The sequence below is a fragment of the Tympanuchus pallidicinctus genome, unplaced genomic scaffold, assembly GCF_026119805.1.
Source record: "Tympanuchus pallidicinctus isolate F22 unplaced genomic scaffold, pur_lepc_1.0 scaffold15, whole genome shotgun sequence".
NCBI lineage: Eukaryota > Metazoa > Chordata > Aves > Galliformes > Phasianidae > Tympanuchus > Tympanuchus pallidicinctus.
The window spans coordinates 10,966,097-10,983,018 of record NW_026294669.1 but is presented as its reverse complement, the minus strand read 5'-3'; the positions used below and the strand labels follow the sequence as shown (position 1 = coordinate 10,983,018).

Below are 16,922 nucleotides of genomic sequence, written 5' to 3'. Positions count from 1 at the left end.
CAGATCGTTTCTGCATAATGAATTTATTAGTGTGTTAACTATAGTCATGACAGAGATTATGGCCAATGATCGCTTATAAATCCTTTGCCGCATTGTTTCTTCTAAAGCCTGTAGTTTGCACTATGCTCTTAATAAAATCATAGTACAGCAACTGTATGATGTAATAAAGCTCACCTGTGCATTCCTTTCTAGTACCCTAAGTTAGCTTAACTGCACTATAATTAAAAAGCTAGAGGCAAAGACAAATCTAAGTCACACGCAGATTTAATAAAGAGAATTTAGATTTGGTCGCCTCTTATCACCTCCAAGGCACTTGCCCAGGTCCCACTCAGGTGGAGCTTGCTGCAGGTCTTTGAGGCAGACAGAAGGACAGTCACTGCACTGTGAATACACATGCCCCACATCCCACAGATTCCCAGCTGACATCCAGAATTTCAGCTGCTACAGAGACGCTCTTCACTCAATTTTTCATGCAGCACTGATGACCCCTAATGGTGGAATATTTCTTCCACTGAGAAATATGCAGAAGTTTACTTTCCAAAGTATCACTCTAGTTAGTTTACAGCTCCCTCTTGCCTGCAACTACCAGAGTAAACTGCTTGGGTCTTACTTGAACTGTAACAAAAGCAGTCTTTTCCCTTTTAATTCTGACTTCATATGCAAAAGTATCATAATAGAAATACATATTCCAGATTTAATCCTAGGACTTAACGCCACTTTATTTTCTGAACTGGACTATCTTGAAACGAACTTCAGTCATGCTAGTGCAAGTAAACCCTGCAAAGAGTCTTCTAAAAGCAGATGAGACATACAGTCAAGTGTACCAGAAAGCAAACAGCTTGCACTCAAAAACCTTTTCTGAATTCTTGGGTGAGCTATGAGATAATATTGCAGCTTCAGCATCTTTGATACTCAGTCATCATTTCATTAGAATTGAATAATCAACAAAAATAATTTTATTTCCAAAGATATAAAATAGTACTATTCTAGCATTAAATCAGTAATAAGTGCACATAGAGCATAAAAACTTCATACAGTTTTTATATTCTGATACCATTAAAGTTGTTTGGGATTTTTTTTAAATTAAACTCAAAAACATTTCAAAGCCTACAACTCCTCCTGGAATTGCCAGGGGAGATTTCAGCTGGACGTTAAGAAATACTACTTTTCTGAAAGAGTGGTCAGGCACTGGAATGGGCTGCCCAGGGAGGTGGTGGAGTCACCGACCCTGGAGGTGTTCAAGGAATGTTTGGATTTCGTGTTGAGGGACATGGTTTAGTGGGAGCTATTGGTGATAGGTGGATGGTTGGACTGGATGATCTTGTAGGTCTTTTCCAATATTGGTGATTCTATAATTCTATTCCTACATCTGGGCTGGGAATTGGAGGTAATTTTTAACTGTGTTACAGACACCAGGTACACAAAACAAAGTTTCACTTTTCTCTTGGGAGGGATGAGTATCACTATCTGCTCCATTTTAGCTTACTTGGCACTTGCATCTATAGCAAGAAAAGGAAGAAGTTAACTGCATTATCTGGGTCTGACCTAAATGTGCCATTATTTTTCCAGGTTGAGAAAAACATGCATTTTTGAAAAGAAAAAAGCCAAGAGCCCTTGGCAGCTTACTGATTTGTTTACTTTCTTTTAACAATATTGCAAGACAAAAATTGTGCAGATTTCATTTGAGTCTGCAAAGCAAGAAAATAAACAAGAACCTACAGATATTTTCAGACTGCTCAATAAAATGCCTATTTTCAAACTCTCTTCCCTTTCTGCACAGTAATAGCAGCTAAAGTTACATGGCTAAGTCTCCTGAATAGGCAGTTCAGTTTGGAAGCTAAGGTAAGTAAAAATCTAACTGATTAATTTTTAATTACCTCTGGGATCAGTTAACTTGTGGGGGGTTCTTTGTTGTTGTTTTTATTTGCTTTTCCTTTTTTGGAAGAATAAAGGACTGCAAATACTTCATTATTTGGATTACCTTTCTCACATCTGAGCTCTTTGGTTCTGTTGTCCAAGTTATAATTCTAGACACAGCAAGTCTTGTCTCACTAGAGTTCACAAAGTCCGTCGGATCCATCTGTCTTGCCAAGGACTCAATATATTTCAGGATAGCTACCTTCACCTGAGAAGTGAAAAGGCATCCGTTAAAATCCCACAAGCTAGCAAAAATAGAATTATCCTTTCATAAACAGATATTGCTACAGATTGACAAGACTTGTGTCACAGTGGGAAAAAAAAAACACTTCCCTGCTGCATCTCTATGTCAGTTATCAAAACCAAACAACTTCCTACACAAGAAAAATTTGGTCTGGAATGGTCCATCAGAATAGGCTCAAAATATGCACATGCCTCCTTGTGCATTAGTGTGAGCACATGAGGACTCCACCACACTGTTTCCAACAGCATGGAACATTTTAAAGTGCTGCAGTTTCATCTGATTTCCAGAGTTCATGGTGTTCCCATAGCCTTGAAACAGCAGCTTCCTGAAAAACAATCTGCACAGCAGTACTCTCTTAAAAGGATTTATTAACAGAAAGCTCTGCATCTTCTCCAAATTCTACATGGACTCTATGGGTTCTGTGCAACAAGCATTTTCACCCCTGTCACTGTCCAGAGGGACCCTGGTCCCTGCCGTCCTGCACAGGCAGGTTTCTTCCCATCAAGATCAGGATGAGGAAGAATTTTCAATGTTTAAACTTTAATATTTTTTTAGTGTGCCTAAAGCCCAACATTGATTTGTGACAAGTCAGAAAGTCTTATTTTTCAAAAATTTAGATTTATTAATATAGAGAACTAGAGAGTGGGTTTTTCAGAAGTGTACTGGTAGCCAACCTCTGCAGAGGTTAAAAAAAAAAACAAAAAACACAAAACAACTCTTCTAAACCTCACCATGGCTGTCTCTATAGCTTTGGATATTTAAAAAAAATACAGACAACCTCAGTATCAACAAAAGTCATCTGAGGAAATAGGAGTCAGGCTTCTGGAAACTATCTTTCTTCTTTAACAAGATATGCAAATTACTGCAAAAATTTAATCAAAGCTGCTGATATCATTCTTAATAGCATCAGGTGCTGGCAATTAGTCATCTTGTCACAAATTGTGTTTTCATTATACGTGAGAAGGTAAACTAAGATGACCATGCTTACGCCTCATTGAAAAGGTTTGATACTGACCTTGAGGTTTGGTGTTTGCGTCTGATCCACAATAAACCTCATCAAAATGTTAAATTGTTGATCAAATGGAAAAGAATCCCTGTCCAAAGAAAACCAAGCCAAAAATGTGATGCAACACACACTCCCAAGACTGAATTAACTATATACATAAGAAGGTACATAGCCAAGTTCAGTATCTACCACACTTTTGTTCTGAAGTTTATCATCAACCATTCAGAAAATTCCAAGTTTAAGAATCAGTTGAGTATTGTTTCACTACAGGCTAAACACTGCTAAATCAATATCCACTGTACACTGTTACTCTGCCTTCTGTACACTTCACCAGTTTTTGGCATACCTGGCCATCTTCATTTCAGGCTGTGTTTTTTTTTCAGTTTCTTTTTGCCTCATCTCTAATAGGAAACTGGTTTCTCTTTCCCACAGAGTCCATATGTGGCTTTCATTTCTCTTCTCTATCCTATTTTCTCCTGGATAACTACTACTACTACTACTACTACTACTACGTTTGTTTGCTTTTAAGTTACTCTTTTCCATGGCAAGCTGAACTTCATTGTAACTATGTCCAGTGTTGGAGGTCCTTAGATGAGGACAGGGAGTACAGAATTGGTGTGCAAAGAGCAGTTGCATTCAAGGTGTTATCTCTGACATTATCTGTCAAACACATTTAAGATGTTATGAATTTTGTGTTAAAGTATCATTTGTTTAATGAACATGTAAAGTAATTGTTTTCAATAAAAATGAAAACTGATGTCCAAACACGTGCAAACTAGCATAACTGATCAGTTATACACTTGAAACATTATGCTTTAGGTACTGTGAGATAGTTTTGTTCTCATTTATGCTGGCGTTCCTCAGGATTGAGGCCTTAAAATACATGGTGCCACTGGGTTTCTAAAACATCCACCATGTGCCTTCCCGTCATCCTGTAAAAACCTGCACAGTGTTGCCATTTAAGTACTTTACCTGGTGACATCCAGAGCTTTCTGAACTTTTGCCTGCACAGAGCCCAGCAAATCTGCTCCCATTTTCTTCAGCAACTGTGTCAGGAGAACAAAAAGCCAATCCTGCAAGTCATCTTTGTGAATGATGATGAAATCAACCAGGGTTTCCAGAAACATGCTGAAGACCTATAAGCAAAACAAGCATCACAAGGAGGAAGGCTGTGCTTCAAATAAAAACTAATCAAAGTGGAAAGTTTTAAAAACCTGGGTTTCAGAAGTATTGTTACAGACAGTTTCATGAATGGATGATTTTAGTGACCTCACTGCTTTGAAAATAAAAATCAGACAGACATATATAATGTGCAGTATTAAAATACCACATGAAACAAATGAAGGAAGAGGAACAGAATACACTTACTCTCTGTTGTGAATTCCACAGCAAAGCAGGCCATGCAACAAAACAAACAACTTGTTAGCACACAGTGATCAAACATGATTGTTCAAATGCAGTTTGTCAACATTAAAGATACATTCATTCCAAGTTTACATTTTCTCAATACAAAATACCTTCTCACTAGAGTTATTTAAAACATTATATACCTTGCATCAGATTCAGCTCATGACAAGTTTTTTCCTCACTTCCCCCAGCTTATTCTAATCTCTGAGACTCTGGTCCTATCTGCTGGCCCAAGCAGTGTTTAGTAACAGCAGGGGCGGTGGGTAGAAAAATCCCTGATTTTGCAATAAAGGACTAATGTCTGACTTCAGTTATACTGTAGCAATTTTGTGATTGTAATTTGCACTTCAAACTGATCAGTTTTTGGCAATAATTCTATAAAAGCAGTGAAAAAGAGAGAATCGCTGTCATGGAGAACATACTTTGGTTAAGCATGTAATAAGCCATCACCTTATTTATACATTGGAAATATTTGCAAGCAGATAACTGTATCTATGCCTTTCCTACAAGGGACTGAATTTTTGAGAGTCAAAAAGTTAACACCTTACAGGTAGGAATTGTCACACATGTGACCTGTTGGCCAGCTGGTCCAGACTACAATTACTTGAGGAGTTGACAGCCAGAAGGCATTCAGTTGCTTGGGAAGCACAAGGTAACCAGCTCCTAGCATCAGCAGACAGGCTGGCATCCATACTTTCACAGTAAAACAATTTGAGGTTTATAAATGCCAGCTTTCCCCAGCAGATGGCAGGGGTAGAAATACAAAACATTCACCTCTGAAGAATATACAATGTAGATACATGGTAATTCAAGAGAATGACACAGTCTTTGTGATCTTACCTTGCTGTGAGGATCAGCAAACATGCGAGTAAATATTTCACACAGCCTTTTTAATTCCACTCGGCTAGAATGCGTAATAAAAAACAATATTAATGCTACATCTTCTGCTGACAAAAAAAACAAAACTAAAACAGTGCCACCTGAAAGAGATCAGCTTTCTTTTAAACATTCTTAAGTCACACTTCTGAAAACTCCTACATATCTCTAGGCAAAGCCTTGACTGGCATTCCAGTTCACGGTGCCAAAGCTCTTAATTTCCAGTATATTGAAAAACACAAGTTCTAGCTTTGCTTTAAAGTGTCAAAGAGTGTAAAAGTTTTGTTTGTTTATCATGCTAATGCAAACAGAGTGATTAACACTTCCTGCATACTATGGATGCAATTAGATATTTTTCCACAATTACTATGAAGCCAGAGCAACTACTAAAATGCACATCAATTGCTAGGGCAACAGCCATTTAGATCACGATTACAGGTACCCCCCTTTTCCATAAAGATGTAAATTCTACATTGCAGTCATATATACAGCCAGAATTTGCCAGTAGTCTATAACTGCTTTATGTTAGCTTGCAAAGATATGTGAGATTTTTTTCAATAGATCTGTTTAAAACAGCACAAAGACAACAGTCTGCCTATGAGTTGGATATAGAGAAAAAAGTACTTGTAACGATGCCAAAGAAAGCCGGCAGCTTCATTCAGGATGAGAATGCAATGTCTCAAAACATTGTCTTGACTTAATGCAGATTGCTGTTTTCTGAATAATGCTCCATTTGTTACTCTAATTAAATTTATTTGTGTGCAAGGGTTATGTGGAAACCGCACAGTAGCCAATCTGTTTTTCCTTGCTGTGCCAAGGTGACAGTGCAAGAAACAAACTGACGAGCAGTGGAAGGCCATTTCCTTATCAGATTTGTTGGTCCCATGTCATTCAGACAACCTTACTGGGGAGCCCAGCCACATAAAGTTGTAGGAAACAATGAGGAATATTAAGTTCCGTATGACTTTGCATGCACATCTTTCTGGACATGTAATTCACCACTGATGTAAGATTAGACGTCTTTCCATTCAGAACACTAAAGAAAACATATTAACATTATTGCTTTATATTAAACTTGTTATGCCTGAACAGAAGATACCAGATTTCACTAGAAGACAGGCTTTCCTCTTATACTAAAGGCTTTGATTATGTTTTTCATGATACTGTGAGAGCAGGATGAAGAAATCTGATCATTAGTACTGGCACCAGAACATCCCCGAACTAAGGTGTGAGCAGACCGAAAGCAAGCTGAAAAGAAATATAATCTGAAGAACTAAAACCAGTGCCAATTAAAAAAAAAAACAAAAAAAAACCAACCTCTGCAAGGGTGTACTTTCTGGGAAAGGTTTATAAACTATTCAGAACCAGAGCCAAGGAAACTTGCTAGCTCAAGAGACTACTGACATCAGTAATGTTCATATACTGCAACCAGAAGGAATGAAAACAGCAGCACCTCTACTAAAAGTTACTATGGGGGCAAATAGTCTGTCACCCCAATCGTCTCAGCACTTCCTGACTTGAAACATTCGCCCACAGTGTTCCAATCTATGATGATAATCCTTGCACACCTGTGGGAAAATCAAAATCTCACCCCAACTTTTCATACAAGTATGATAGGTGTCAGAGTTTTCTCAGAAAATTTGCTAAAATAGAGAAAGAAAAAATGACATCATTCACATGGGAAGAATCTTTTAAAATACTTGTAAATGGACTACATAAAAAGCCACTGCTGACCTAGGGACTCCACCATATTAAAAACCTGTAGCACTTCCCACCTCAGGATTGCAACATATCATGTGAAGTGCTGAGTATTTTTATGATGGCAAGAGGACGACCTTTGCAGGCTAGCTGTCAGTACATATTTATCCAGACTGTTAATGAGGACTGACAAACGCTTTCAGTCAGTATAAAGACCTTTTAAAAGCAAAACAGCTACACAAATACAAGCAGGTAGGAACTAAACCTATACAACAACTGACTTATATATCTAGCCGTAATTCAACTTCATAATATTCATAACATGAAAATAAAAATGTCATGGCTATTAGTAAATGCTACCTTCAAAGGAGTCAGAAGGAACAACTTATTTCCAAACACATCACTATAAACCAATAACAAAAAGCCTGCGGCACAGGAGTCAGTGAATGTGATCTACTCTATAGTTAATGTCACACGTAGCCATGTGAAGCTTCCCCATGACTGTTGTGTAATTCTAAGATCTGGTCTTATGTGTGACATGTCAAGGGTGTTGGAAGAGTTTATTTGGCTTTCAACAAAGGGAAAACATCTCTCTCCTAGCACACAATCTCAGAGTTGGCACATCTACTTCATTGCCTTATTAAACTTCCCTCTATCCTACAAATTACACCATTTATAGGACACTCAGGCTTTTGATATTTTTGAAGAGCTACAAATAATTATACTTGATGTGCTAGAAAGAGTCATGAGTAATTATGCCTAACACAGCCTTCACTACGAGTCAAAGTATACCCAACACAGGGCACATCATTTGATCTCATCTTTTTGAAACACACACACCCTGAGTTTTTATAGTAAACGCAGTCAGTATTTGCTTCTAAGATGCAGAGAAAAAAAGTACTGAAGGTTCAAATAGATTAATGTGAAAATGGTACCACCCATGGAATGCATTTTCATTACCATCACTGTGGGAAATCTCACTGTGCTGCAACAAGATGGTATGCTTGAGTACTATCTATGTTATTACTAAAAATTTCACACAAACAATAGCGATGACAGCAGAACCTCTTCTGAAAGTAATTAAGTCCCACATTGTGGAGACAAAGCTTCCACAGCTGTGAGAAGCACTATCTGTGTACGTGAGGGAAGTACATATTACTGACTTCTGACAAGAGCCGTCGCCCATGCACACCAACACTACAGAGCTATGAGAGTCACCTCAGCGTCCGCTGGCTTTTCAGTAAGTTCTGGAGACCTATGAGGCCCTCCTTCCTTTCAGACCAGTTGGAGCTGGCACAGTGGTTCAGGACCTCAGCCACATCTTCGGTCTGCCGCAGATAGTGAGGAATGCCTCCATTCCTGGAACCATAGGAGCGCTCTGAGCAAGCGCTTGATGCATCACTGTTAGCGTCATCGTCGGAGTACATCCCATAGGGTTCATATCTTCTTCTCACTGGCTTTTTCTGGGAAAGGGGAAACTGAGACTGAATAAATTATATACAGTGACATCACTTCTAAAAGAAAAATGTTCTACCCATAATCATTAATCAAGGAAGATTAATGCTACTGTTATAGTGACATGTTTTTAAAAGACATCACTAAGCACTGCCTGCTTGTCTCTCTCAGCAGAGAAAGACAGATCTCATTGATTTCAATGAGCATGAGTGGCCAGGGAGAGCAGGACCTGCTTTTCCCAGCATGAAAGTTCAATACTTATGCCCAGTGGAATTAGCTATATTAGCTATAACAATGAAATCGTAAGTTTTATTGTAAATAATAGTCAGTTCCATTGTTACATGTTCTGTGATGAAATAGCCTCTATTTCAAGAAAAAACAAAGATAAGGAAGAAAGAACTGTAGGAATCTGTGCTGGCACATACAGACATTTTTATATTGATGATGGAGTAACTCTAGAAATGCACTGGGATACAGAACAGTCTGTTATTTTGAGCTGATTTTTTTACATTTATTTATTTAGAGAGGTTCCTAAAGGTGATGAGTAATCAAATCCCACTATTTTCCATAGCATGGGACAAGTGGAGCACATCCTTGACAACCTCAGTCCTTACAAAAAGGATATTTCAATAATTTTGATAGCTCTACAAATTGTGTACTACAAAATAAACTTTTAAATGAATTTTAACAGAACAAAATAAGACAATGTCAGAAAAGATTGCCTAAATTCTAAAATATTTGATAGAGAATTCCTTCCAGAGTCCACTCCTGCAGTTCTCAGACTTGTGAAGCCAATAGAGATTTTCTTTGAAGTGAAGAAATCAACTCAAGTGCGGTATTATGGGTGTTAGCAATAGGGTAGGGAAAGTTGAAAGTAGAAATAAAAAGTCAAGAAAGCACTAGTACCTTGCTCCTGGAGTCTCCTAACAGCTGTAGAGGCAGGAAAATATTGAAGGGTGGGAAAAAGCATAGAGAATTATGTCAGAAGCTTATGTAGGGTTTTTGTTTTTGCAACACAAATGTATAGCAAATGCATCTTAGCAAATTAAAAAAAACACAACAGTTTATGCAAAGCAAAAGTGGGTATAATAATACCTGGCTTTATTTCCTATCAGCTGAACTTGTATATCTTGCACTTTCTATTACAGACCTTGGAAGTGAAATCACCTGTTATGCTTTTGATGACATCTACTAATGCAGCGCCCCTGCCTGCATCTCAGAAATGCTGTTTCTGGAAGATACCAGTTTTGGGTAGTGATTTTTCTCCGCACATTCTCAGTAGCTTTTGATTTCTCAAGTCTCAAAGAGATTCTGATGTCAGGAAACCACTATCTACAGTACAACACATCTAATCCAACTTCACTTAACCAGGTTTTCTTTCAACACGTAGTTGATTCTTTTTTTTTTTTGAAGCTTAACTTCTTCAAAAGACAAGCTGGCGCCCACGACTTCAAGGCCTTCACACCAAAGATTCCATCACCCTTTGAGCTTTCCTGACAGATCCAAGCACTGATTCAAAGTATAGACTGTGTTCTTAGGCCAAGTTCAGCTCTCAGACAGAAGCAGTGGATCCAATGAGAATTATATGCATGGAGCAAAGGTTACAGAATGACCCACTGAGTTTTGTTTAAACTTGGCTAAAGACATCTCTATAGCAGCTTTTTTTTTAAAAAAAAAATCTTACTACAGGAAAAAGAACACTTGTTTGAGAACAAGGTTGCTGTGTAAAAGCTGGCATCACACTAATCTTTCAAAATGAGCCCAAACAGAGTTTGTAAATTGCTTGTCAAGAGGAAGCAACTAAAAAAAAAAAAAAAAAAAAAAGAACAGAGGAGGTGAGAAAGAAGGGACAACAAGATCACATTACATCCATTAAAGTCATACGAATTCAGATTGATCATCTTACACGTATCAAGGTAGCTAAAATGCTTTCCACCTAGACTCACAGACTTCCCTTTTAAACGCTTAACTCTTTAAATAACATTTTAATATTCCAGCATAAAGTTACTTAGTTTAAAACAGTGAAATACTTAGAAGTGAACTTAGAAGTCCAAGCTGAAGTCACACCAAGAAATCTTAAGTGATCAACAGTGAACTGGAACACCACTGCTACCCTCTCCACCTCCGTCAAGTAACCAAGTGTTCACTGCTCACATTCAGGGATACAGCATGATTCATTTACAAAGGCAAACTATCACCTATAACTATGCTGTGAACTACTATGGTGGCAAATTTGAGGAGCCGGGAGCAAAAACTGCCTCATGATCTGCTGAATTTAGTAATGAAAATGCCCACTAAATACAACAGCGCCATTATATACTGTCCTAACTCAGTATGATTCAAAAGAAATTATTTATTCAAAAAAAACAACAACAACAACAAAAAACATTTTTCTAGGAGTACTCTAATAATACTCTAGAAATGGAGGTGAGGTAAGCTACATGATGATTGCAAAAAGGAGAATGATGTTAGCCAATATTAGAGAAAGTAAACTAGGAAAAATGGAAAAAAAAACAAACCCAAACCTTTCACAAACTCTGGGGACATTATTTGTTCTCCAAGACAAACAAACAGATATCTGCTTCAGGTATATCAGGAAATCCTCATCTCAGCTTATGTCTAGAGGTGAGGAAGACCTAAGGTTCACCCAAATAATACTTCAGAGTAAATGTTCCTGCCTCTTAAACACCCTCTGTCTCCTCAAGCCCCAAAGTAAATCCAAAAGTTTATGACAGCACTCAGCTTCTGAAGAGCAAAAAACATCTTCTGTATTCTACCCAAGAGATTTTATATTGCTGTAACATTATATAGGACAATACATTTTTAATAATGACAAATTTACTCAGAAATGCACTTAATATTTAGAAAATAACGGCCGTATGTTACACAAACACTCCAGTTTAACTGCATGAAATGATATCAATTACAGAAAAGCCAAGCTTTGAGCTGATCTAAATACCTAGCTAGGTGTAAACAACAGAGCAGGACATGACAGAGTTCTCAGTTCTTTCCCAGACAAATGGAATCCCATCTTTCCCAGACAGTTAATGGACTCAATGGAATTCCCTCACACCACAGGTGGTGAGCACCCACGCAGTGCAGCAAACAGCTTCCAACAGCAAATCATAAGACAATCAGCTCATTCAGCTTCTCCTGCGGCTCCAGTACCGAGCCTCATTAGTCTAACTGTGGAGAACTAACATGGAATGAGGAAAAAACGTTGCTGCTCGTATACTCATGCACAGCACAACACAAGGTAACCAACTCGACAGCATCAGACACTCAGCACAATCAGAACAAAGCTACTTAGAAAGAGGAGAATGTACGTACAGGTAACTTTAAGCCACTTTCCGGTGTCGGAAGCATTTTGTATTTTTCCCCTTACCAGTGCATCAGCCACAGCGGCCTCCAGGTCTGTGCTTGTGCTTAGGACTCGCATGGCATTCACAGAAGCAGGCATCCTGCCTGACTGTCCGAGTCCAAACCGGTCTGCACAAAAGACAACATTGAAAGGGATTGTTAAGTAAATTCACATTCACTTGGAATCCTAATCAGGTGTCTGAACAGTCCTCCCCAAAGGATCTGGGAACTCTCAGTGCTTTTTCAAAGACTCTTTCATCCACAACTCTACAAGAGTTTGTCATGACATTAAGAAATAAACTATTGTTTGTCGGGCCCCCAAGACGATTTCAGATCCTCGGGGCATGTCTTTTTTGTTTTTGCTGGGTTTTGGTTTTAAGATGGGAAGAAGGGTATCTAATTTGTGTTTATTTTTAATAGAAATTATTTGGGGTTTTATTTTAATGTCAGAGGCAGACATGCAGGTCCCAGTCTGGCTCTCTCAGGAATCAACTGAAGACTTCTCATTAACTTCTGAGAAACAGAGCTGTGCCCAGTGTCAGAGTTGCATGTTAATAGCAGAGCACTCATCTCGTAAGCTTGTTCTCAGGCAAGTACGTGAGATCATCAGCAGCAGTACATTAGCTCTCTTATGTTGCAAGGCTTGATTAACCAGAACATCTCCCTACGCCTCAAAGAACAAAAATAAGGTTTATTATTTGTTTGTGAAGTTATTCCAGCTCTGTTTTGTTGTTGCTCTTGAGAAGCAGCTTAAAAGTACACTGAACTGAAATGCAATTCAAAAGTTTTATGATAAAACAAATCTTTCTTGGGGGCGGGATCATACAATATCATGTCTCCCTATGAATTGATGGCAAAGCTCTCAACACATCCAAAATAACAGGATTAAGTCCCAAATGCCACTTACATCCACAATAATCACTAGCTTACTTCATCATTTGCCCAGAGTCTGATAAAAACATTGCAGAATGAATTTCTCTGAGCAAAAGTCGTATTTGGAAAGCTATCACTAGCAGTGATACAGCAGAATCAGCAACCGGAGCCACAGGCCAGGCTCCAGCAGGGCAGCCCCTCCAGATCAGAGATCTATTTCTGCAATCCTGGCTCCAGTCAATAACCAGAAAGAGCCTGGTTTCAACATTTCAAGTTTTTGTTTCCACCTGGGGCTGTCTTTGCTCCAGAATGGCTGGGAAAGATCCCTCTGGGACATATCTTACACCATATGTGCCAATAAGAGCTCTACCAGCATTTCAGAGGTGCACAAATGAAGCTGCACAAACAGATCATCAGCTGATCCACATCTTTCAGCAGTTCATCTATATTTAATTTAACGAAGGAAAAAGACTGATTATTGAAATATGTGTTTCCGTCGTGGATTTGCACAAATTGAACGTTACATTTAGCAGTTTACTGTATTTATTTATTTTTAAAAACTCTGCTTTACTGTATTTATTTATTTTTAAAAACTCTGCTTATCACACAGTTGTGTTGCTTTTCTCTTTAGAAGCCTATTGCACTGAAATCTCTTTTAGGGAATTTGCTCAAACTGCCTTGCATAACTGAAATCAGGGTCTGAAGCCTGCCCGTCTGTCATCCTAATTTTAAAGCTTTACCTGAGCACTTCAGAGCAAGGATTAAGATACAGAGAGGAGAATAAAGACAACTTTTTAAAACCTAAAATATTTTTGAGAAAAAAAGATGAAGATTAGCATTTATTTCAGAAGTGTTACCACAACTTGCTCTTTCTCAGTTATGCAACCAGACGAGACATTTCTGATTTACAACAAAAGCACAATTTCTACAAAACACATTACAAGAGGAAAAAAAACAAAAACAAACATCTTAGAACTACTGCCAAAAAGTAATCAAATGATATTTCACAAAGAAATAAAAGTTGTATGAGTTATTACTATCCCCTTTTTTAATGCACTCGGGTTGAAGAATCATTTCAAACATGTAGCTGAAACCATACTTGATCCCTAAAATGGAAAGATCTGTTTACTCTTAGTGGAAGCACAGAAGATGATAAACTATTGAGTCAGACTGAATTTGAAGTCACTGTTACAGAGATACATACTAGAAGATGTACAAAAGATGAATATTTTTCTAAGTGGAAATGAGACCTGGTACAACACAAGGGCTGTAAATGTTGAGACAAGTTCTGGACTCAGCTGCATTTAAATCTACTAATTTGACAATGTTATTCAAGTCTTACTGAGATCAGAATTTGGCTTTATAGCTTTCAAATGGCACAATATCATATAATATCACTGTTACACGTTTTCATGTTAATTTAGTATTACATTAGAAAAGGGAAGATAGCTTTGTTTTTATTTAAATAAAAAAAAATGAAGAACAAAATGACAAAGTAATTTAACTGTAGGTCAGTTTAAATACCCAGCATAAAAAGGAAAAACAACAAAACAAAACAGGGCTTTTTAATCAAATTGAGTAAGCACAAGGTGGCATGCTGTCTTTTATCCATCCCCAACAGCTGTCAGGAAATCTTTAAAACGCTTCTTGCAGTCACTATTAAACCCATAACATCCATATCAATGTGGGCTTTTCCCACACTGCTGCCACACCTCAATGCACACATTTGATCTTAGAAGGAAGCTCTCTGCCATAGGGCTGGGAATGTATTTGGCTCCAAGAATAACCCTTAGAGACAAGCCCAACGTTACTGTCAATAAATAAGCTGAACAGTAGGTGCTCTCTCTGGTCAAACTCACTTTTCCTTCTGGCTATGTTAATTACAGTTGTTGCTTGGTGAAAAATTCCTTGATTTTGCTACTTCTTTGGCTTTCTTTAGAATCAAGATAAGCATATATAGTCTCATTATGCTTTGTACCAAACCACTGGAGCAAAGCATGAATTGACTATCACGCAAAGTTGAAGGAAAAAAGCTTAAGCTTAGATCTCAATTAGATTTGAGGGCCCTTTTTGTTCTTGACAATTTTTTTCAATACGAATTCAAACTGCTGCTTTGAAACATGCCAGAATCAAACCCGCTTGCATCATTTCTGCAGTAGCTCGATAGGGGAAATGTTTTGAGTTTAAGTGACAGAAATTTAACTGCACTTAAGAGGAACAGAACATTTTTCACTGCCTATTTGAAGAAACTTTGTTAACTAACTTTTAGTGTCACTAATTCCTTATGCAGTTTTAGCCTCCAATCAAACACTGAAGCTCTAATTCATCTTCTACATCATCTTCGTACCCACATTTGAGTTTCTGCTGACCTAACACTAGCAGCACTCATTCGTTTTTGCTTAAGACTCCTAGTGAAATATCCTGTTCTCAAAGGGAGTTGCAGGAATTCCACAACTGCAAATCCAGCATAGGAGAGGAGAAGGCATCTGGAATCTGAAGGTTTTCCTCGCTATTTTCTACTATGCAAAACCCACTGAAATTAAAGGAATTATTTTTCCAGCAACTTCCACGTGCTTTGCATAAGGTCTTCAGTAGAACACAAAGGATGAATTAGCACGTGTTATGCTCCAATGTTCATTCTGAAAACTCATCAGATGCTTAATTCTTGCTGCTTTTGTGAATATCAGACAGGATCCCAAAGCGCACTTTCATTAACAGACAGGAGTCTGAAAAACTTAGTAATAAATGGAATGAGACCCACTGGGATCCTGTCCTAGACACTGGAAACTGCTACAGTGCTGAAGAGGAAACAGGCATGAATTGCAAGGACTCTGCATTGTTCAGGATCTAGCTGATCCAACTGATCCAATTTACAAGAGAACTGAGAAAGCCCTGGATCACCCTTTGTTCAAATACTGCTCACAACGTTCCTGAAGTATATAAAATAAAAACATTCAATAAATGAAATTTTCAAAAAGAAAAAGCCATGTTGAACAAAACAGAACAAAAAGCCTCGCAGCGGTGAGAAGCACATGCCAAGTGCTGGCTGATGCACATGACAGCAAATGTTAAAATGGTGTAAAACAAGACTACATATAAGAAGCAGATTCATGCAGTTAGCGCTTGTTCACCTGACTGCCCAACAGAATCAGCAGTGGAGAGAGCACTAGTGGACCTGGAATGACGTCGAGAAGCTGCAAGTAGAAGGAATGGCAACACCCACAGGATTAACACACATTTAACCCAAGACAGAAAATGCCACAATCCGAAGGGGATGCATGTGAACATTACCAGTAAACGTGTTTCATAGTGACAGGAAATGACGTTGTATATGAATGCACAACAGATACAGTGCAAGCCCCACAGAGTCATCTCCATCTGTAGCTTCTCTTCCCCTTCCCTCATGACCATAAACACGATGCATGACAAAACTCATTTGTAACAGTTGCAAACCCAGTGTAGTTTCAGCAAAGAAAACCAGTGTGCGTCAGTTCCATTCCAGAACCACAGATCTGGAAGATGGCCATCATGACAACGTGGAGCACATAACCATAGAGCAGGATTTAGATGTGTCTGATCTAAACCCCAATGGGAAGCCATGAAAAATGGTTACAAACTGTGCTTGCAGGTCTTTTTCCAAAACATTCTAGCCTATGCAAAAAAAAAAAAAAAAAACAACAAAAAACAATGCTCACAAAAAGAACGAATAACCACAAGTTGAAAGAGTACAAGGAGTCATACAGGGAGGTCAGCCAACAACTGCTTATAGCTCTTTTGTTTTTGACGTAATTTTCTTTCTTCAAATAAACACACATACTGGAGCTGTTGCTACTACCAAAAGTCTTTTGCTCAAACAAATTTTGTATACATGCTTTTTAATCTAATTCACGTTTAATGTGAATATGCACATACATTTATTTAGGACTGTACCATATGTATACAAACAAATTGTTAATAGCAACAGAACAGACAGTAGCAGAAGAGCTGACGCCAAATATAGCTCCTATTTCAATTCTCAGCTGTCAGCAGCACATGAATCACAAAATGCCTTTGGACAGATTTTCAGTTACCGGATTCAGCATAAAG

General features: G+C 38.1%; 1 protein-coding gene across 12 annotated transcripts in view; it reads right to left on the bottom strand.

The window, feature by feature from the left end:
• CLASP1 (cytoplasmic linker associated protein 1) overlaps positions 1–16,922 on the bottom strand; it is a 154,792-nt gene that overhangs the window by 39,049 nt on the left and 98,821 nt on the right. For 8 of the 12 annotated variants that reach the window (XM_052674502.1, XM_052674503.1, XM_052674505.1 and 5 more), the window contains 7 exons: positions 11,989–12,092; positions 9,510–9,533; positions 8,367–8,611; positions 5,415–5,478; positions 4,140–4,303; positions 3,177–3,255; positions 1,982–2,125 (listed from right to left, as the gene is read on the bottom strand). In XM_052674502.1, coding sequence (XP_052530462.1) covers positions 1,982–2,125; positions 3,177–3,255; positions 4,140–4,303; positions 5,415–5,478; positions 8,367–8,611; positions 9,510–9,533; positions 11,989–12,092 — 824 coding nt within the window. The remainder of the gene's footprint in view (positions 1–1,981; positions 2,126–3,176; positions 3,256–4,139; positions 4,304–5,414; positions 5,479–8,366; positions 8,612–9,509; positions 9,534–11,988; positions 12,093–16,922) is intronic. The other 4 variants (XM_052674507.1, XM_052674508.1, XM_052674513.1 and 1 more) reach the window with 1 other exon arrangement.